The 22,830-nt window shown below is 35.9% G+C and overlaps 1 protein-coding gene across 6 annotated transcripts in view; it reads left to right on the top strand.

Annotated features, from left to right (window-relative positions):
• Positions 1 to 22,830, top strand: part of KIAA0825 — a gene marked incomplete at its 5' end in the record, with an annotated part of 250,673 nt that overhangs the window by 92,462 nt on the left and 135,381 nt on the right. For all 6 annotated transcript variants that reach the window (XM_084504191.1, XM_084504188.1, XM_084504190.1 and 3 more), the window contains 4 exons: positions 1,259 to 1,449; positions 3,557 to 3,739; positions 13,954 to 14,064; positions 19,663 to 19,802. In XM_084504191.1, the coding sequence (XP_084360317.1) occupies positions 1,259 to 1,449; positions 3,557 to 3,739; positions 13,954 to 14,064; positions 19,663 to 19,802 (625 nt within the window). The remainder of the gene's footprint in view (positions 1 to 1,258; positions 1,450 to 3,556; positions 3,740 to 13,953; positions 14,065 to 19,662; positions 19,803 to 22,830) is intronic.

Here is a 22,830-nt window from a genome sequence, read left to right as displayed (position 1 = left end):
TGATGATTTTTCTTTCTTTTTATTTTTCTTCTTCTTTTTCCTCCCCTTTAATGAGATGTTAGAGATGCCTATGTCAATCAGAAATGTAATGAGTAGGGCAATGGTCATAAGTTAGGTACTCCAGTACTTTGTCATAATTTGCTGCTTTTTAATATAAATTAAACTTCAAATATGATGGCAGAGAAACATGGAATAATAACAACTTCCAACAATCTGCTTACACGGTGTATTTAAAAAGAAGCTAGATTATTTTCTTTAGGGAAAAATGTCTATCAAACTCTTAGAGTGTTTTAAAAATCATGGTTTTTTTTTTTTTTTTTTTTTTTTTTTTTTTCTATATCTGATAATGCAGAAATATTTAAAAAATCTTAAAATATTTCGCAGCTCCATTGGAATGTGGGAGGTGAAGGTTCAGGACTTTTTTTGTTGATTCAGCTTCATTCTAGTGCTATTTTCTGAATATTTTCTTAGTTGAAATATTTGAATTTGAATTAAAATTTGTTCTTCATAAATATATTATGAATTGGCTACTATGATTTTGACTGTTTTATATTTTTCTCTGTTTTTGGAGTGGTTCTGCATAGATAATGAAATATTAATAGCAGTTTTCCTTTCCAGAAAATATTTTGTTAAAATCAGTTGCCATTATCAGATGAAAATATATACATATACATTTTGTACCTCGTATTAATAATTTAATTGCTCTTTTTTTTTGTTTGTTTCTTTTGTTTTGTTTTGTTTTGTTTAAACCCTGTTCTTACTGTGCCCTCACTATGCATAACCAAAAAGTTTGTCATCATGGTTATATTATGTCATAATTATGAATGTGGGGAAATACACAAGCTTAAAGTAACTGTTTTTTATTTAAGTAACTATTTTTTATTTAAGTAACTATTTTCTGTTGATAATAAAGAAACTCGTGTATCAAATTCATACGACTATTTAGTGCCTATAGAATATGTTTTTAAATTGGACTTAAAACACTACAGGTTTTGAGAGTAGGTTAGTTAAGGATATAGAAGGGCAAATGCACATGCTTTAGTTTGGTGGCAGAATTCTGGTTTTGTAACTGAAATGGAGCAAGTGTTTTTTTGCTAATAAAGATATTTCTCATCTTGTCAAGGACCATTTTTTGATCATCATGTGCTTGAAATTCTTCAGTTATTTCCTTTCAGGTTGAATTAATTAGACTCGCAGAAACTAAATTGACATTTTGGAAGGTGTTTTTCTATTATTTACTGTGTGGTGGTTTTGCTAGGGGGAAAGATGCTCATTCTCTGTCCAGATGTGGCATTATTTCTGCTGTGCTCTTCATCATGACCTATGCACCATTCTACCTCCCAAGTTAGCCCAGGAGATTCTTATGGATGTGCTAGAGCAATCTTTGGCTGTGCTGTCCTCCAGATATATGCAGGCATGCCCCAGTTACAAGAGAACCCCACAAATCAGGTAACAGTTTTATATTTAACATACACTTTTTATGGGTAAAATACATGAATCTTTGTTTTCTGCTATACATTGCTTTAGTTCAAGTCAATTGTTAATATACATGAGGGGGTGGGAGGGAATATAAACACAACAAATATTTTCAGGGTCATTTTAATCCAATATATTTTGTATATTTAAGAATATTTGGTAGTTGTATACTGAAGAAGGCAGAATCAAAGAAATATTTATGAAATTGTGATATAAATTGCTTGACTTTTTGAAAGTTTCTTGATGAAGAGTGGAGTTGTAACCAAAAAATGTGAAAAGAATTGGCATCCTAAGAAATCAAACCATTTATTCACGAAGAAAACTCCATGTGTTCTATTTTCTTCATACACCTTTTCAAGTGGAAGACCTACTGGGTCACATCAAAATATTTACCATTAAAGACAGCAGTACAGAAGGCTGTTCCTTCCCCTGTCATTTTAGGAAACAGGAAGTTGGAAGTTCTCCTTGCTGGGATTCTTTTTCCCAGAGGCTCTTTTTAATAAATATTAAAACAGGTGTTTTGAGGTGGAAGTTCATCCTATCTCTGTCCTTTCACTTTTTTTTTTGTTTGATTGAATAAATCGGTGTATTTGTCATCCTGCTCTTTGCTACTCTTTACTACATGAATATATGTGTCCATGTTAAAATGTTGAAAGTGATATACTCCACGGTAGCTTTGTGAGTGAAAAACTAAAGAGGTTGTCATTTGTAGGAGATGGAAAACATTCAGCAGAGATGTTCTATGTGATTAGTGAGCTAAGCATTTACTGTGAAGAGGAAAACAGTGTCATGGAAAGTTTAAGTAATTTGTACAAGCTCATGTTCTTGATATAGCTGGGAAAAAAAAAAAACAAAAACAAAAACATAACCTGTTATTCAGGGTATTCCAATGTTTACATGCTTTATTTCTGCCTTAATTTCAGTTCTAGGTCTTTCTTTATTTTCAGGTATAGAGAAAATAATTTCATGCAAGTTTGGGGGGAAAATTTGTTGGAAAAAAATATCTCAGACATATAAGAATGTGTATTAACACTGTATTCTTTAAACGTAGAAATAATCATTTGCTTCAAAATAATGAACAAAACTGTATTTTTTGCATTGTCTTTTTTGAAGATAAGTTGTTTTGCATAAGGTAATTCATGAATTTTTCACTAAATGAATTGAGTTATCCAGTTGTATGCAAATGAAAAAGCAAATTATAATGAATATTAATTAATACATTCTATCACTGGTTTTCTATCTATCTATATATGTATATACACACACATATACACATATACTGTGCTTTAGGGGCTTATTTTCTCTCAATGGTTCTTGAGATGTTAGAAATCTATAATATTGCCAAATGCCACTTCACATCTGGTTGCATAGGCTTTTGAAAAATAAGAGGAATCTTTAAAATGTAGATGATCATATACATACCCATCAGCTTTTAGGCACTTAGGTGCTTCTTGAAGTCCTACTTCACGCCTGCCATATATTTTGTGTTATCCATCTATCTCTTACTATCTCTTGTATGTCAGCATCCTCTTGTGAAATTTTGTTGTTGTAGTTTGGGCTTTTGCTATTATTTAGGCCAATTACCCATGATACTCTGCTATTCAATATCAAAGTAACTGATTACTGACTCAGAAATATTCCGCATCATAATGTATTGCCTGGAAGTTGAAGTTCTGCAAACTGAAGATTTAGTTCACTTACTAATTTTTAACTCTAGTAGAATTTGAAAATAGTATATACAATCTAGTGTTATCATAAGGAAAACTAAATTAAATTTATTTGAATGTAGTGTAGAAGTTAAGTTGTTCCCATCTAGTGGCATTGTCCTTTTAAAGAGGACATTTTGGTATTTTGCTATTCTTCTGTTGACTAGTGTCAGTAATGGATTTTCTGTGACAGAGCTGCATATTTGCACCATAATAGCTTCAGAATTTCTACAGTACGGACTGATGAAAGATGAAATTTCAAGCCAATGCTATAATTTAGGTATTTTTTGTTGTTAGAGGAGAACTCTTTAATTGAAGTTTACCACTATCCTAATGTCCTATGTAATACTATTTTCCCTTTTTCTTTCCTACAGAATAGATATTGCAGCAATTTTGATATCCACTGAGAACATGCTGTGGTCAGTTTGCAGTTCAGTACAGGAATTTCTGAATCCACGTGAAGATAGAGATCTCAAGATCTATAAAATACATACCCACTGCAATAATCTGCTCTCTGTGCTAGCTATTTTAACTTCACCACTGAAGAATTTGTATGAGTGAGTATGAAATAAACATTCAATATGAGATAAGATAGGTTATTGAACTTACATTGATGTATTCTCAAGATAAACAGTTGTGTTAAAATACAAATGCAATGCATGTTGTTGAAACAATTTGATAACCTTTGAATATTTCTTGATTTGATCTTTAACTCATCTTTATGATCTTGCTTAAAGATCAATCTACAGGGATTTTATTAGCTTTGGATTAACCTCTTCAAGGTAAACTAGAATGTTATTAGGAATGTTATTAGGATATTGGGAAGAACTTCTTTACTGAGCGGGTTGTGAGGCATTGGAATGGGCTGCCCAGGGAAATGGTGGAGTCACCATCCCTGGAGATCTTTAAAAGACATTTAGATGTTGAACTTAGCGATATGGTTTAGTGGAGGACTTGTTAGTGTTAGAGGTTGGACTTGATGATCTTGAGGTCTCTTCCAACCTAGACAATTCTGTGATTCTGTGATTCATACTTACGCATCTAAGTTTCAGGATACTAATTTGGTTTTCTAAATATCAAAAACTTGACATGTACAGGATGTAGCATTTTTACAAAGTCCTCTGCAAATTGCAAGCAAAGCTGACAAATTTTGCTTAAGAAGAATATAAAAAATGTCATATTTTGTTCTATGTTAATAAAAATAACATTAAAACTGAAAAGCATTGTTAGAGAGATGATGCATGGTTTTTCTCTGAGTTAAAAGGGATACATTTTATGAACTGTGTATTCAGCACTTTTGTTTTCAAAAGCCTATGAGACTCTATATCAAAACAGTTCTTTTATACTGCATGTTTCATTAGAACCAATATTTGTCAGGTAACCTAACCCACTAATTATATTTCAGATTACAAAGAAAAGACAGGTTTACCAGATTAGTTTCTCAAATAACTATATCCAACTGCTTTCATATACCAAATTTTATGTTGAATTTCTAAGTTCGTTAGTAACTGAGCTATACATAGTTCATCACATTAAGAATCTATCAATAACAAATTTAGAGGTTATGCATGATTTTAAGGGAATATTAATCCTTCATCAGTTGTCTTTAGAATTACAGCTGTATAATCAAAATTTCCATCTGTTATGTTCATTCTATACCTTGGAAAACTTCAGTAAAATTAACTGAAAGTGAAGTAAAGATTTTGCTATTAAATCTATCATGCTCTCTATCTGTACCACAAGATTTCCCTGCTGGGGTTAGTTTTAAATTAAACTTTAGACTGCTTAAGAAAGTTCTGTGTAATCATAAAAGTGCTAATGAGAGACCGTTGTGTTTCAGGAGTTTACTAATAATAGGACTGGCTAATTTCCAACTTACTAGAGATGTGGCATTGGCTGTTACTTCCAGGGAATTAGAATTACTCAAATATCTTTATTATGCAGTTCAAATGCAGCAAAAATATTGGGGTTGCTGAAAAATTAATAATATACTTAATTTAAATGAACTCATTCTGGCCGATGGTTTCTCTTTCCTAATTCTCAGAACAGACCTCGTGCTTCCTGCTGTCACTTAGTGTATTTTCTGTATGAATAGTGTGCAAGATTCACCTGTGAATCTTGGGCCATCATCAGTTTTTAGCCCTCACTCTTTTTTGTTTCGTTTTTCTCCACCCTTGTCTGGCTTTTCTGAAGAGACTTCAGTATAGTCACAGAATGCTTGGGATGGAAGGGGCCTACTATGCTACGGAGTGGGATGCCTTAAGCTAAGTCATGTTAGTCAAAGCTCCATCCATCCTGGCCTTGAGCACTTCTAGTGAGACATAAAGATCAGGATCTAAACTGGGAGGACCCATTGACTCCCTTGGGAATACAGATGCCTTGCAAAGAGATCTTGACAAATTAGAGGTCTGGGCAACCACATAAAATTTAATAAGAACAAGGGGAGGATTCTGTACCTGGGATGGGGACAACCCTGGTTGTACATACAGACTAGGGTTGAGAGGCTTTAGAGCAGCCCCACAGAACTGATCTAGGGGTTATGGTCAAAGGCAAGTTGAACATGAGTCAACCATGTGTCCTAGCAGCCAAAAGGGCCAATCAAATCCTGGTGTGTATCGGACACAGCATGGCTGAGTGAAGTGATTGTCCTGCTCTGCTCTGCACTGGTGTGGCCTCACCTCGAGTACTGTGTGCAGTTTTGGGTACTACAGTATATGGACATAAAACTATTAGAGATTGTCCAAAGGAGGGCTACAAAGATGGTGAAAGGTCTAGAAGGCAAGATGTATGAGTAGTGTCTGAAGTCACTCGCTTTTTTCAGCCTAGAGAAGCCTGAGGGGCTGCTTCATGTTGGACCACAGCTTCCTCACAAGGGAGAGTGGAGGGGTAGGCACCAATCTCTTCTCTCAGTGGTCATGATGCCAAGCCTGTCAGAGTTCAAGAAGAATTTGGAGAATGCTCTCAGAAATATGGTTTGATTTTGGGTTGTCTGGGGTAGAACCAGTAGTTGGACTTGATGATACTTGTGGGTCCCTTCACACGCAGGATATTCTATGATTCTGTGATCTCAGTGCAAGGCCTTTACACCCTCAAGTGAGTTAACAGCTCATCCTAATTTAGTGTCATCTGCAAACTTAGTTTGCATATGAGTCCTGCATCCAGATCATTTATAAAAACATTGAACATTGAAGAGAACTGGCACCAAAATGGATCCCTGGGGAGTCCTACCAGTGACCAGCTGCCAGGCTGCTGTAATCCCATTGCTCTTTGAGCCCAACCTGTCAGCCAATTCTTCAATTATGTATTTGTCTAACTGTGCTGAACATTTTTGCAGAAGAATACGTGTGAGAGATGGTATTGAAAGCTGTGCTGAAATCCAAAAGATCACATCTATTCCCTTGGTCGACTAGATGGGTAACTTTGTCGTTAAAGGAAATTAAGTTAGTTAAGCACAATGGCACCTCTTGTGAACTGGTGTTGGCTATCACCAATGTGCATTGTCTTTCAAGTGTTTACTCAGTAACTCCCAGAATGATCTTTAATTTTACTATGCACTAAAGTGAGACTGACAGGCCTGTAATTTCCAGGGTCTTCTTTCTTGCCTTTCTTGAAAACTGGGACAATATTTGCCATCTTCTAGTCAAGTGGGACCTCTCCATATTCCCAAGATCCTTAAAAAATAATTGAGAGAGGTCTCACAATGACATCATCTACCTCTTTCATCTGTCTTAACTGATGTCAAGTAGATGAAGAGAATTAAGGTCTTTAGGTTGCTCACCATACTCCTCCTAATGCAGCCCAGTGTATGGCTTGTGCTATTTTTAATGAGACTACACTGTGGCCTCATATTCAACACCATACAGGCCATAATACCCAGGTTCTTCTGTAAGGTTGGTAATCAGTTCCCAGCCTATTATTGTTCTGTTGCTGGAGCACTTTACCTCATTATTACATTAGTAAAGATGCACTTTACCTCAGCGAACTCCATGATTTTTCTGCTGGTCCTCTCATCTTTGATTCATCGCTTTGCTGTTTGTTAACTCACATACCTACTCCATCCAATTTCGTGTTATCCACAAAGATGCATTTTGACTGTTCAGTTCTGTGCAAGTTTCGAGGAAGCAGTTTAACAAATGTCCTCCTGAATGTGCCCTCAAAACCTAGGTGTTACTGCTTTCTTGCTGCTGACCCGAATCTCTGAAAAAAGAGGACTTTTGTCCTCTTCCATGTTTTTATTTTGTTTTGTTTTATTTTGTTTTGTTTTATTTTGTTTTGTTTTATTTTTTTTTTGTCCTTTTTGATGTAGACTACATCACCAGCCTTTCCCTCATCCACCAGGCAGGTGACCTGGTCATAGAAGGAGATGAGGTTGGTCAGGTAGAACTAGCCTTTCGTGAACCCATGCTGGCTGGGCCTGATCCCCTTGTTGTCCCACATATGCTGTGTGATTGCATTCAAGATGACCTGTTCCATCACCATTCCTGGCACCGAGGTCAGGTTGACAGGTCTGTAGTTCTCCGGGTCCTTCTTGTAGCCCTTCTTATATATGGGAGTCACATTGGCAAGTCTCCAGTCATCTGGGACCTCCCTGGATGACCATGACTGCTTGATAGATGATGGAAAGCGGCCCAGTAATCACATCCACCACCTCCCTCAGCACCCTCAGGTGGATCCCATCCTGTCCCCATGGATGTGTGACAGTCCAAGTGGAGCAGCAGGTCTCTGTTTACACCTGAAGTGTGTTTTTTTTTTCTGTTCCTCATCCCAGACTTCCAGGTCAGGAGGCTGAGTACCCCAAGGATAATTGGCCTGACTAGTAAAGACAGATGCAAAGAAGGCATTAAGAACCTCTGCCTTTTCCTTATCCTCAGTAGTCATGTTCCCCCCCACGTCCAGTAAAGGATGGAGATTCTCCTTGGCCTTCCTCTTACTGCCAATATATTTGTAAAAACATTTCTTTCTTGTTGTCCTTAGCCATAGTGGTCAGGTTCAGCTCGTGCTGGGCTTTAGCCTTCCTGATTTTTTCCCTCTGCATATGCTGGGAACCTCCTTCTACTCTCCCCGAGTTTCTGCCCCTTCTTCCACCAGACATAAACTCTCTTTTTCTCCTGAACACTCAGAAAATGTTCCCTGTTCAGCCACACCCATTTTCTTCCCTGATGGCTCATCTTACAGCACACAGGGACGGCCTGCTCCTGTGCCTTGAAGGAGCGCCGTGAAGGAGCCCCTCCTTCTTGAGGAGTATGTAGCTTTCCTGGACCCTTCTGCCCTGGAGGACTGACTCCCAAGGGACCCTCCATACCTGTGTCCTGAACAATTCAAAATCTGCCCTCTGAAAGTCCAAGGTAGCAGTGTTACTGACCCCCCTCCTGATTTCACCAAGAATAGAGAACTCCACCATGTCATGGTCAACCAAGACAGCTCCCTCCTTCTCTGTTCATGAACAGCAGGTCTAGAGGGGCACCTCTTCTGGTAGGCTCATTAACAGCTGAGTTAGGAAGATGTCTTCCATGAACCTCCTGGACTGCTTCCTTGGGGCTGTATTGTATTTCCAGCATATGTCTGGGAAGTTAAAGTCCCCCATGAGAACAAGTGCTGGTGATTGTGCGACTTCTGCCAGCTGTTTGTAGAATGTGTTATATATTATTACACATATTATAGTTGTTAGTCTTTTGTACTGAGTAGGATATCATAATCTTTCTTTTAGTGGAGATCATAAAGAGTAAGGTGGATGCAGCTTTTCATGATTTTGTAATACAAATTACTATGTCTTGTTTTCTCAACAAGAAATGAGGCCAATAACTTGAATTCTGAGAGAAGAATTTAGAGAATATAGAATAAATAGAATTTAAATAAATAAATAGAATTTTTATTGGTAAAATTGCCATCTATTGGGTAAAAACTAAAAAAAAAAAAAAAAAAAAAAAAAGATATTTCTCTTAACCCTAATTTATGACTCACTTGTTAGTCATGTTTCTTCCATATAAAGAGCTAAATTTTTCAAAGTCTACAAGGAAATACCATTAGGATACATCTTGTTGGCATTTCATTATTTCACACCTGCACTGATGTTTACCAGATCAACTCTCACCTTGTCATACTCTACAGAAGAATAAAACTCCTGTAACTTGGAATCTTGCTGTGGTATTAAATACTTTCACAGATGCTATCCACTGCTTTGAGACTATAAGCAGCTGCTTTAACATATCTTGTAGTCAAAACAAATTTCCTACTACCTATTATTATACTTCTGTCAGAAGAGTAGTTGAATTAAACTGTCTGGCAGAGGGCTGGTTTTGCCTTATGTTCTGGTAAAAATTACATAACGAGCAATGGACACTGAGTACTGCTGTCACCATTTTATTATCATTAGACACTTCACTTTTTCTAGTATTTGAAGGCAGTAAAATTTAAATAATTTTTAAAACCATCACATTTTCTCCATGTCAGTTTCAAAATTTGCAAAGAGGTTTTGCTCTAAGTCTTAGAGGCCAAATGTATGCCCTGTGCTTGTCATCAGGAGACAGCTAAGACACCTTATTTAACAACCTGCATTAGCCAGAAATCTCTAAAACTTGTTTATTTATTTATTTATTTATTTATTTTTCTTTCACAGCCGCCCAATCTGTACCTATCTTCTTTCTTGTAGGAAGTTGGCTCTGTCCTTTCCTATATTAAGAGAAATATCTCAGGGGATGAGAGACAATAAGTTTTTTTTTTTCCTTGAATTTTCTCAGACTGTTGAAGTTACTGTTTTTAAAATAATTATTTTTTCTGTTTAAGTACTCCTTTTATCTACATTATGATCTCTGCTTTAATTTTTCATGAATTCACAAAGAGTATAAATTTACAATATGCTTACCATTCTGGTCAGATATTGCTTACCTAAGATCATTCTAAAAGCCTGTAATACATTGTTTCTACTAGCTTTGTTTGATCAGTAAAGTAATTTCCAAATAAATTACCCTTTCTTTTGGAGGAGTTCAGAAGCTCTACACCTGTCTTCCTTAAGCACAGTATAATTTTCTTTCATCTGCAGTCATATAAGCAAACAGTGACCTTATAGACATTGTAGCTGTACTTCTAAATTACCGATATACAACTGTGAAAATAAAAAAGAAAAAAAGTTTTAAAGTAATTTGAAATAATAAAATGACAAAACACAAATACTGCCAATGCCACCATGATATAGCACCCTATAAGAAAAAGGACATTTTACATTTTAGGTAAAGAAATCATTGAGACTGTATTCCAATTGGATTCCAATTGGATTCCAATTCTATCTCCAGTTTTAAGTGTTTAAATCTACTCACACTGTTTCTATATTGTGACAGTGACTTTTTTATGCGATATAAAAAGATTCCCCTGTCCTGAGAAAAACCTCATCTTTCTTCCTTAGATATTTTAAGTGTCCTTCAACTCTTACTGCAACAGAAAGAATTCTTACTGAAAATCAGGAATAAAACTGAATCTCTCCAGAAAGTAAAGCAAATATACTAAAATGCCCATTCTAGAGTCCAGAACTGACATTTTTAAAGGTAGTTACCTTTCTTGCATATGCTGTGTTAAAGAATAAAGAAGTTTGGCAGGACTTAAACCCCCTTGCATCTCAACTTGTCCTCAGATATCAGAGTGGCTGGGGGTGGCTGGGCTTGAATTCTGAGTGATGCCCAATTCAGCACTAAAGTCCTGTCGCATCCAATATACCAAATTACCACAATCACGAATGCACAAATAGCACAATACACCTTCAGTTTAGCAGATTAGCAACTGGTTGTCGTGGTTCTGCTCGAGTGGGCAGCCGAGCTCCACCACAGCCGCTCTCTCACTCCCCCTCCTCAAAGAGGAATGGGGAGAAAATATGTGAAAAGGGCTCAAAGATTGAGATAAGGACGAGAAAATCACGCAATAATTATTGTAACGGGCAAAACAGACTCGGCATAAGGAGATAGTAAGATTTATTGCCTACAACTAACAAGCGAGAGAAGTGAGAAAACAAAGGGAAAAAAAAAACAAAAGCACCTTCCCCCCATCCACCCTCTTCCATCTCCTCCCCCCGAGCGGCGCAGGGGAACGGGGGAATGGGAGTTATGGTTAGTCTACAGCACTTCTTCTCTGCCGCTCCTTATCGGTCACTCTCGTCCCCTGTGCTGTGGGGTCCCACCCACGGGATGCAGTCCTTGATGAACTGATCCGGCGTGGGCTTCCCACAGGCAGCAGCTCTTCCAGAACTGCTCCAGATATGGGTCCGTACCACGGGGTCCATCCCTCAGGAGAAAACTGCTCCAACCTGGCTCCCCTACGGGCAGCAGCTCCTGCCAGGTCACCTGCTCCTGCGTGGGCTCCTCTCCACAGGCCACAGGTCCGGCCCGGAATCTGCTCCGGCAGGGGTCTTCCACAGGCGGCAGCCTCCGTCGGTGCAGGGCCACCTGCTCCACCGTGGTCTCCTCCACGGGCTGCAGCGGGGGACCCTGCTCCACCGTGGTACTCCATGGGCTGCAGGGGGACATCCTGCTTCACCATGCTCCTCACCACAGGCCGCAGGGGACTTCTGCTCCGGCGCCTGGAGCACCTCTCCCCCTCCTTCTACACTGACCTTGGTGCAAGGCTGTTCTCTCACTCCCTTGACTCTCCCGGCTGCTGTGTGGCGCAGCGTTTTTTCCCTGTCTTAAATATGCTCTCACAGAGGCGCAAAACAACATCGCTTATTGGCTCGGATCTGGAAAACAATGGGGCCCTTCCCAAACATGGGGCAGCTTCTAGATCTTTCTCACAGAAACCACCCCTATGGCTCCCTGCTACCAAAACCTTGCCACATAAACCCACTACACTGGTGTAGTTTACTGAAGCTACAGGAGGACAGATTGCTGATGATGAAGATGCTGTCTGCAAAGCACGTGCAAATACTAAGAATATGACTAACACAACCAGCTACATACAAGCTAGCTTACGAAATAACTCTATAAAGAATGTTAGGTTTCTTAGGGAAGCACTAGGGTTCAAATCTGACCCAGTAGGCATCCCAATGGAGGGGGGGGGGAAGAGAAGTACAGCATGTCAGCTGACCCCAAAAGTCAGCGATGTCCTCCTGACTTGTCTGTGATGTTGTCTCACAACATTAAACAACTTTAAAAACCATCTAACGCTTTTCCTTTCTTGAGCCTTTTTTTCACTATGTTCCTGCTTTTAGGTGGAGCTTGAATTGCTCTTCATTATGATTGGTATAAAATTGTCTTGCCTTTGCTTTCAAGTTACAGGCTCAGAGAAATTCAGAGCACATGCTCAGTGAGGTGTGGTTATACCTTGGAGGCATGTAGCCTTTGGGATGGAGGTGTATTTTGTCATTGCAGTGAACTTATAATAAATAAAGTTCACCAGAGGACATGATTTTATGATCAGTTTGGCTCAGGGCTGGCTATGCAGTCTGTCAGTCCCATAGTACCATCAAGCTCCCCATCCCTGCAGTGAGAGCACAGAGTTTGGTTGCAGTGTCTTCACTCTGCTCTACCCTCCATACTATTTCTCCTAGACTCCACACACTAAGCCACCCTGGTGTTACCAATATTTAAGGCTGCAGGTTATGTTGTCAGGGGGAATATTGTGGAACAGACTCCTTGAGTATCTACCACTTCTCACTCTGAAAGTATCCTCAATGTTGAACCTTCTCTTAAGATGTGGACATATCTTTAGTTTCAATAAGTCACCTCCACCAATTGTTCCACAACGTAACTTGGAAAATTCCAGCCATGATACATAAAGGAACAAACTTAGAGAAGGCAAGTTAGTAAAATGAAACATTCACAGCCAAGTAAGTAAAAAAGTGAGTTGCAAAAAGAATGATAATTGGTAATGATTAATGGAGGGCGTATGTAAGGGATGACATCCCTTCTGCAGAAGTACTCTGTACAAACACTAATACATTTATTAATTTTTATTCTTGTATTTTATAATCTTAGATAATAATTTAAGTCAAGTATTAATTATATCATGTCTGTCCTTACAATTACATAGGTGTTTTTATAGTCAAATGACATCAGTAACAAATAAGAATAGTTACTTTTTGTTATCAGTTCGCTGAGTGTGATTTTTGCCTCTCACAGCCTTTAGGTAAGAGAAATAATGGAGAAGGAGTGACATAAAACTAATTTATCTGATTCTTCAGCAGTCTTTATTTTTCTTTTTTTAAACAGCAGATATTTCCATCACTATTCTGTCTATATCTTACAAGCCAGTGAAGGAGATCTGAGGCTTCTGATTCATTTTTTTTCCAGTTTCATCCAAAGTCTATGTCTACTTGGATGTTAATGCAAAAGATGACCACTATAATTTCAAAAGATATTTTACTTATGTTTATGATATTGCTATATTGATAATATGATGCATGTGTTGGGCAAAAACAAAAGATCAATAGAAATAAATGGCTGAAGAGCAATTTGCTTATTCAATGCATTTTAAAATATAGTTCAAAAATCTGCTATATGAGACTAAATATATGAAGACAATTGCTTTAACTCTACTGAAAGTGCTAGATACTGAGCTACAAATAGTGAAAGCAAATAGAATGAGAATGACATTTGTAGCATCAAATAAGATCAATAAATTTGCAGTTACATGTATGCACATATGTATGTAGTGCTAGTTATCATAATGGATTCTCCATCTTCTATTGATATATATTTGTATTATTGATTCAAAAGGATTTTCAGTGTCCCATGTGATTCAGATGTGGTTTGTTTTTGTTTATTTGTTTGTTTGTTGTTTTTCTTTTCAGGACATTTCAGAACAATTCTGGAGAACATCTTCCTCAAGTTATTTCCAAAGACTTTTATCACCCATTACACTGGTTATTTTGCATACCATCATCCTTTCCTTCCTTAATGAAGTGAGTAACAAAAGTTGATTTTAATAAAACTACCAGATAGTCAACATTAATCAAATAGTTTGGAAAAGATTATATCTGGATACATGTTTAATTAATATTCTAATGAAACAATATAGAAGCATTTTTGGATGTTTGTTACAGATTCCCCTAGTCTTCAAACTTAAGAATTTATAAGAAAGGTCACATTGAAAGCAGTGTACTGTGTAGTTTTTTGCCCGTGCATTCATTATGTTTGATATTTGAATTGTATTTAAGGTTTTCTTGCTTTAATTAGAGTATATAGCTCTTGACAATAATGTGGTTCAGCACAGGTGCAGTTCTCAAAGACTTATAATTAAAGGGGAGATAAAGAATGTATGTCTTTCTGTTTCTGATTGCTGGTTAAAAAAGGGTCTGATATATAAATAACACATCAAATATATGCTGCTTGATCGTAGTTGATTTTTTGGGAGATTACTGTATGATTAGAGGCAAAAGCTTAATTTCTTTTTCTGTGTCACTGCATATAATGACAAGTTACATATGAGACATATGCTACCAGCTGTGCTGTCATTCCCTTTCTAATTTTGAACCTGAAGCACTCCCACACCAGTGTAGATCCTCTCCTAACCCCTTCACCTCCTCCACCTCTTCAAAAGTTATTTCCCAAGAGATTTTCGTTTTCCATTTTTATGAAAAGCTGTGTTTCCGAGGTTTTTTTTTTGTTTGTTTTCTGATAAAGTATTTTTATTTTTTATAGAAGTATGTTAACACTTGAGAGATGACCTATTGAAGTCCAAAATGCTGTCAGTTTTTGACCTCCTACCTTGTATCTTCCTAATCACAATATCTTCCCTATGATTTTACCCCATACTGTGCAGAACATTCTTTCCACCCCTCACCCTTAATTTCATGTCAGCAGTAGTTATGTCCTTTTCTGGTGTCTCTAATAACACAATAGATGCTGTGACTGAGTCAAAGTTGTGTGATTGGCCTACTGAAATGCCACAGAATGAATTAACTATTGAATTCAGATTTTGTGCTTTTCTCTGCTCAAAGTAGTCATTTAAGTTTTTCTAAAGCTTGAAAGATAATGTGTATGTGGGATCTCTACCTCTGAATCAAGTTTCAATGAAATTTTTCAATGGTTTTGTAAGTCGCACATGGATGGAGAGAAAGGAGAGGAAAGGGAGGGTATAGGAGAGGGAATGACTACATGATCACTTAAAAATGCATGCATTCTATTTCTTAGAAAAAGTATCCTTCATTAAGGACTCACAGTAGAAAAAAAGTCATTTTTCTGATCCCCTAGTCCAAGGCTACTATTCAGAATTTAAATTATGGTGTGAATTCTGAATTTAGGAAGAGGGCTTCATAAGTTAGTACACTTTGCAGCATAAAAGTATCTAAAGGAAATGTTGATACTATTTCAGTCTTAAAGAGTTCTCTTTTCTGAGGTGGAATTATGATTTTGTAGATGTTGTTTGGGGCATATTTATTTTGAATAAATAGTAAAAAACTTTTCCAGACCTATTTTCTCTGAATGAAAGGTGAGAAAGCATGCATCTCGCCAGCCAATGAAGTATCTTCTCTGTTGCTGGTTGTTTTTTTTTTGTTGTTGTTTGTTTGTTTTTTGTGTTTTTGTTTGTTTGTTTTGTTTTTAAATATAGTTTTTTGTTTGTTTATTTTTTGTGCTGTTTGTTTATTTTTTATTTGTTTGTTTTTGTTTGTTTGTTTTCTGGGAAAATGAGAAGTCCAAAAGGAAGGACAACTCTGAAAACATATCACACAGTGTGCCTGTGTGATAATAGTCTATGTATATGTACTGTCTTTGTGATAATGAGTGAACTATATTGGTAAAATACTTAATGTCTTCTTTTAACAGCACACCTTTCAGGTGCTCAGAAAAAAAAAGGGGGGGGGGGGGGGATGAAAAAATATTATGTTAAGTACTTTTAAGGAACATGTCCTAAGGTGTTATAAGTTTGTTATTGGTTTTACACCATATTTTTGGCATGGAAGTTTTTCTTTCTTGAAATACTGCATTTAGAATAATAACAAGACATATTATGTTTACATATTGCAGAAAACTATTAATTAGAGGATCCTACTTTTTCCTAGATTGTTTTATGCTTTTTCTTTCCATAGCTAATAAATATATATATATTAGTTTATATATTAGTTAGTTATATATATAGTTTATATATTAGTTACCAAAATTGAAAGCTGAGGCCATTGTACAGCTCCCAGCTGTGGGCACCTAATTTTTAAGTGGATTTTGAAGACTCTAGCCTGTCATAAATATAAATATTAAATAATTGCTCTTTCTAACCTTTCTAGGAGAAAGTTCGCCTAGAAATAATTTTGTTTACAATTGTTAATTTTTTATTTTTTTTTTTACAGATTCACTACTTAACCAGGTTTTCTACATTAGTTCTCATATATTTGTATGGTTATAGTCTGTTTTATCTATCTGACTTCAACTTTCCTTATAAAATGTTGAATTTATCATTTGAGGTTTTCTTTTTCCCCCAGTTTGTATAGTTGATTACCAAAATAAATAATCACTGATTATAATTTATATTACAGTTCCTATAGTGGTAACTGTGATTCTTTCTTTGCTTCATTTGGGGTTCATAATCATAGCCTTTGCAAATGTGTTTTTTTTTTTTTGGTTTGTTTTTTTTTTTTTTGTTGTTGTTGTTGTTGTTTTTTCTCCTACTGTACAAAACTGAACATTTATATGTGTGATATTTATATGTACTTCACCTTTTGTCACTTTTTATGAGGCTAGTCTTATTTTCACTAGTACTGAGCTACGAGGATGAGAGAACATATGCCTCTCCATATGCACGTTACAAAACTTCTCAGTGCATTTATTGGTGCTAGCTTCATGGCTGTAGGGAATGTCTGCTATATTTTATTTTTCCTCCAAGTGAGTCACACCATTGTACATTTCAATTTGCAAGAGGCTTGAGGAGCCAAGAACGGGTGTATATTACAACATGATAACTTCCCATCTGGTCAATGACAGACAAGTTTTATTTCAACTCAAATATTCTAAAAATGGCATTTATTTCTGAATTCGTTTAAAATATTATCCTTCATTAATCTATCTGACCAAACTTGTCCCTTTCCTTGTATTTTGAAGGCAGTGACTGACCTTATTAGACTTCATAACATGTGGCATTCAAGGAAGAAGATAAATAAAGTGAAACTGGCCCGTTTAATTTAAATAAATTTGTGAAACATTGAGTTTAGTCATAGCCATAGTACCAAGTCTGGTGTGAATATAGTAATTGTTTGAATTTAAACATGTATTACAAACAACTAACTAGCTCTTAAAATGCATTGGAGTTCATGTACATATGAATACATACGAAGTGTAGACAGTAATACTGCTAAGAATGCAAACCCTAAAGTATGCTTATAATATGTGTTTAAATGTGGAAAAGTTATTTTGGCTGCAAGTTCTATTGAGATTTAAATGCATATGTGTATATATTTCTGACAAATATTATTAGAATCCAATATGTACTTATGTGCAAAAACATCATTGTCGAGACAGTGCTACATTATCAAGGATTATATATGATGTACGAGATAAAAATCAAAAAAGATGTACATGAGTTTTCATGGCAAGTATGTTGCTTAGCTACTCCGAGGTATTGGCTTTACTGTTAAAATCCCAAAGGCTTCAGTGTGTAAAATCCCTCTTTACTATTGGCTATTATAGCCCCTTTGGCTATCGCAATATTATCTGCAAAATTTTGGCATAATAGTGTGCTAGAAAGGTCCTTCAGGAAAGCAGTGTTGTGGAAGTTTGATTTTCTTAGGCTATCTCAAGGTTGCCCTGCAAGATCTATGGCATCCTGATAATTTCTGGTACTGGAAGCATACAGGTGAGAGACTAAACCAGAGAAGCATGTCAACTGGCATTTTCATTTCCAGGTTTTAGTGTTATATACTATCTATATAGTAACCTTGAATGAACAGTGAAGATTTTGTGCAGTCATCTCTTTTCATGCATACATACAAGCTGAGTTGAGTGGTGGCACACTTGGACTGCTCAGATGGTCACAGAAATGTGCAACATAGAATTAGAACATTTTCATTTTGTCCCAATAGCTGCACATAAATAGCACATAAAGTAAATGTGCAGGTGCCTAGTAATTCTTTTATAGTATGGCAGGAGAACATAGTTCCTGATGAAAAAGGCTTTAACTGATGCTGACAGTGTTTGTGTACTAGCAGAAAATGTTTATGCTTGCATAGTTTATGCATCCAGGCATATGTAGTTTTTATAACTGGTAGGTGTAAAATTTATGTGCATGAGAGTTTGCATATGCAGTGCATAAACTTTCAAAGTTAGTAACCAGTGTTGTATAAACTTGCAACCAAAATGAAAAAATAGAATAGGTAAACATGTCAGAATTTTATTTCAAAAACCCTCAAATCTTATCTAAATATAAAATTAATGTATATGCCAGTTAATAAGGGAAAATTAGGCTTTCAAGGAAAATTTTACTGACAAACTGATTTTGAAAACTTCATTTTTAAAATGTCTGAAATAAGAAATAATAGATTAAAAAAATCTGAGGAGCACAGGAGGTGAGTCTCCACTTTGCCACCAGCAACAGACTTAACCTGTGTAGTTACCCAGTAGTTCCTGCAGAACTTGCAGAACTGTGCATGCTTTCTGGTCCTAGGATTTGTGCAGGAAACAGCAAAAGGGTGTTTGAAAAGAAAAAGAGGGTGGCTGTGAAGCATTCCAGACATGCTGCTCTCTCAGAGGAAGCAGACCAGCCAGGAGGGGAACTTCAGTCCCAAGAAGGCTGCTTGCTGAACTCAGAAAACATTTGGTGAAGGTGAAATAGAAGTCCACGATCATTTTAATTGCTCCAGTATGAGTCTAATGGTTGGTGTTAGGACATTGGCTGAGTTCAGAGGGAGCCCTAGAATATTTCTGTTTGGAAACCTAAACTTATGGAGAACATGGAACAGCAAACAGAAAAGTACAATCTCCTTGAAAGTTTTCTCACATCTCCTTGAAAGCTTTCTCACATCTCTGTGCTGGCAATACAGTCCAACTAGTCTAATACTTCAGGTGAATTTTTCATTATGTGCAAGAATTGGTCAGCCTAATGCAGAATCCTGCAGACCCTTTGAATATTCCCTCTTTTTTTTTTCTTTTTTCTTTTTTTTTTTTTTTTAATTAACAGTTTCATATCCTTCATTTAGGACAGTTCAGAGCTCTTACTAAACAATTAACATGGTAAATTAAAGAATAATAGCCTGAAATTTATTCAAGCACGAAAATACTCCTTCTTGCCTGGTAGAACAAGGCTATACATAGTTCCATGAAAAAGATAAGTGAAGTTGCTTTGTATCAGTTATAACTTTGGCAGACTACCAAATGTTAATTTGCTTTTAGCTAGTTGAGATTAAATGTAATTCCTTCCCTGAGCTGCCTTAAAGTAAGCAAGCATGAAAGCATTTTCAGAGTAATCTGGGAGGAATTGACATTTAAGGGAGTTAGCATTACATCTGCACTTTAAGGATATTAATTTCGTAGATAAATTAACTGCATTATTCTGTCTTTATCTTGCATTTTGAAAGGAGTCCATCAGCCGGAGAAATGGCAGCCCAGGGTCAACTGAAACTGCTCTTATCCCAGCCACACTGTAATTTGCACTTGCTTTTGGAAACCTTGCTACATCATAATTGTCTCTTAGTGAGAATTTTACTGAGAAGTTCAAGTAAGTACTTATGCTGTTGATCCTTGCAAGAATATCAGTGAGAAACACAAATTCATTTTTAACTACTTAAATACTTTGGGATATTAGTTATCAGTAGGACAGTTCTTGAGTGGGTAAAGAAAAAGAAAGGTTCATTGTTTTTTTAATGATTTTTTTTTTTTTTTTTCCAGTCAGTCTGAGTATTCATAGCTTCAAAGCAGGCTACAATTCGATAAAGTAGGCTGATGTCTTAAATGCAAAGGAGTCTAAATGACTCTGAACTTAATAGTGCATTGATACCACAACTGCTTAACAAAGATTTTTAAAGGTGTGGATCTGAAAGATTACTTTCAATATTATGTTTCTTCACTGAAAAGCTTCTTAGAGGTTTTGTTTACGTTATTACATGTTTTTCACTGTAGGCATTCCAGAAGTACATCTATGTTCTCCCTCTTCTTAATACTATCATTAACGTCATATAAAAGTGGGGCAAATAAAAGAATGGTTTTATGAGGTTTTCTTTTAATTCTGCTAACATTGTATTTGAAGCAACAAATTCTCTCACATCTTTCCTTTTAACAGCTTTTGCATTGAATGATCAGTTTGTTGAAAAGTTGGTGGAAAAATCATGCATTTGCCATAATTTTGCAGCAATATTGAATGAGCATCTATCAGTTTTCATCTTTGTTTAGCAAAAACATTCTCTCTGCTTATCAAACAAGCTATTAGGTCACAAAATATAACATAATTATTTAGTTAATTCAGTTAATTTAATTTTGTAATTTTAAAGTTGTCTAACATTGGTCGGGGATACAACATTGTTTCCACTTCTGTCATGCATCTTTTTGAGAACTGCACTGCATTCACTTACCTACTCAAATATGTGTCATCGTTTACAAAGATTGACAAATGCTTGATCAGAATCATATTCTTACTCTAGCACTACCCAGTACTGAATTTTAGTAGGTGTTTAAATTATCACAAGGATTAATTGACAGAATGTGTTTTCATCTATTGACTGACCAACCTCTCGAGCTTAAGGAAAATATATGCTACTATGAATTGGAAAATATGCTATTTACACAGAATCAATATTGCTATGAATAAACTTTCAGTTTAGATAAAGGTGAAAACCACAATGATGCATATCTTCTAATTTTCAATGAGGTTTAATTATATAACGGTAAAATTATTATAATCTTTATTCCTTCTCCTATACATACACTTTACTGGTGCTAGATAAGCTAAAATTTTTGAAGTGTGAGCTGTTATATGATAGTACAAGAAAGCCTGGACTAATAAGTTATACCTTAGTAATGACAGTTTAGTATGGTAAAAAACTTCCAGAATTATTTACTCATCAAGAGTAAACTTCAGCAATGTGCGATTTTATGCATAAAAAGAGATAAAAAGCTAATTATACAGTAGTTTTTGAGTGATTTGTCCTGCCAATAAAAATTAAAATAAAAAATATCAGTGACCTTTAACTAGATTATAAGAATTCTTTGAATACGAAGGGCTTTTTTACATTTTTCTTGATTTTACACACGGGGTTTCTTTCTCCTTCTATAAACTGTACCAACATGATGATTTTTTTTTTTTAATTTTTTTTTGTACTATAGGATACTTTTAGTAGGCATCATACGAACACATTTAGTTTTATTCCCATTGTTCTCATATAATTGTACCATAGTAAGGGGCAGAATTAAGAAATTTTCCTCATTATAGTAGGAAGTACTGTTGGGATTTACAGAGTTGTCTCAGAGTATTTTAAAGGATGTGTGTATGCATGATTTAGTGCTGCTAAATGTTGTAAGATTACCATATTTGATGAAGCTATTGAAACCCCATGTTACGTACATATAAGCTCTCTGAACAAGTGAAAAGTTTTGTACTTTTAATACTTTATGTGCAACATGATATATGAAATGTACATAGAAGTAGATAGCTCCTCAGATCTAAAACTGACACACCAAACATATGGAAAGCAATAAATTAGGATGGTCAAAACCGAACCACTTATGTGTCTCCAGTGAATACTGCCATTGGAGAAAATGGACCTATTTTTCCAACTTTTTTTTTTTTTTCTTTTTTTTTACAAAAATAGTTGGAAAATTGGATTGGGATGTTGGACCTCTACAAGTTAAACTTCAAGTAAAACTTAAACTTAAAACTACAAGTTTAACTACAAGTTCAAATAACCTAGGTATGTTGAATTACAGTTAATTACAATGTAATGTATGCCCAGAACTATTTTTTAATGTACAGCATTCTGAATTTTTTAAGACATATTTTTGAGTCAGTTAAGGGTCTATGTGCTTTTGCTGTGCCTTTGCAGGGAGAAATAACGAATATCTGATATTGTTTTAATTTTCTGACAAAACATTTAGTTTTGCCATTTTCTTGGGGGATTTTTTTTAAACAGAATTGCTTTATCACCCATGGATCTGAAACAGAAATGGATTATTTTGACAAGTAACAAATAATAAAGGAATAAAGAAAATGGTGCTTGTGTGATATGAGTTATTGAATCTAGCAGATGCTGATATGAAAAAGGGAAAGGTGAAAGAGAACTCTGAGAATTCTGTTACACTTTCTCTAAATGCATAGCATGCCAGCAGAACAATCTGTGAGTTCTTCTTTGAGAACCTTTATTTCCAGGAACCATGAGTTATCCTTCACATAGTAAAGCAAAAAGCAGTAGTTGTATTGAACTACACCTTCCCAGCCCAGGATTAATACTGACTGGCAACCACTCAGTCAACCTTACTGTTTACTAAAGGCAGATAAGAAAGTCACTGAGAAATCATCAACATGCTATATCCAAGGGCTTCAATCAGTCCTCAGGCTTCACACATACATGTACTTCTGTTTAAGAAGGGATAGTACTGGCGAATTCATGAAAATGAAATGAAATCCTATTAAAAATGCTTATTTTTTATAATGAATATGTGAGACTCCATTTGATACACATAATTAATTTCATTTTATACATACAACTCTAAAAGTGAATACTGGCATGTGGGGATAAACTGGAAGAAAACTGTTT

This window comes from Aythya ferina, assembly GCF_964211825.1.
Source record: "Aythya ferina genome assembly, chromosome: Z".
NCBI lineage: Eukaryota > Metazoa > Chordata > Aves > Anseriformes > Anatidae > Aythya > Aythya ferina.
Note: the sequence above shows the minus strand (reverse complement) of the source record. Positions and strands in the feature narration are given on the sequence as shown.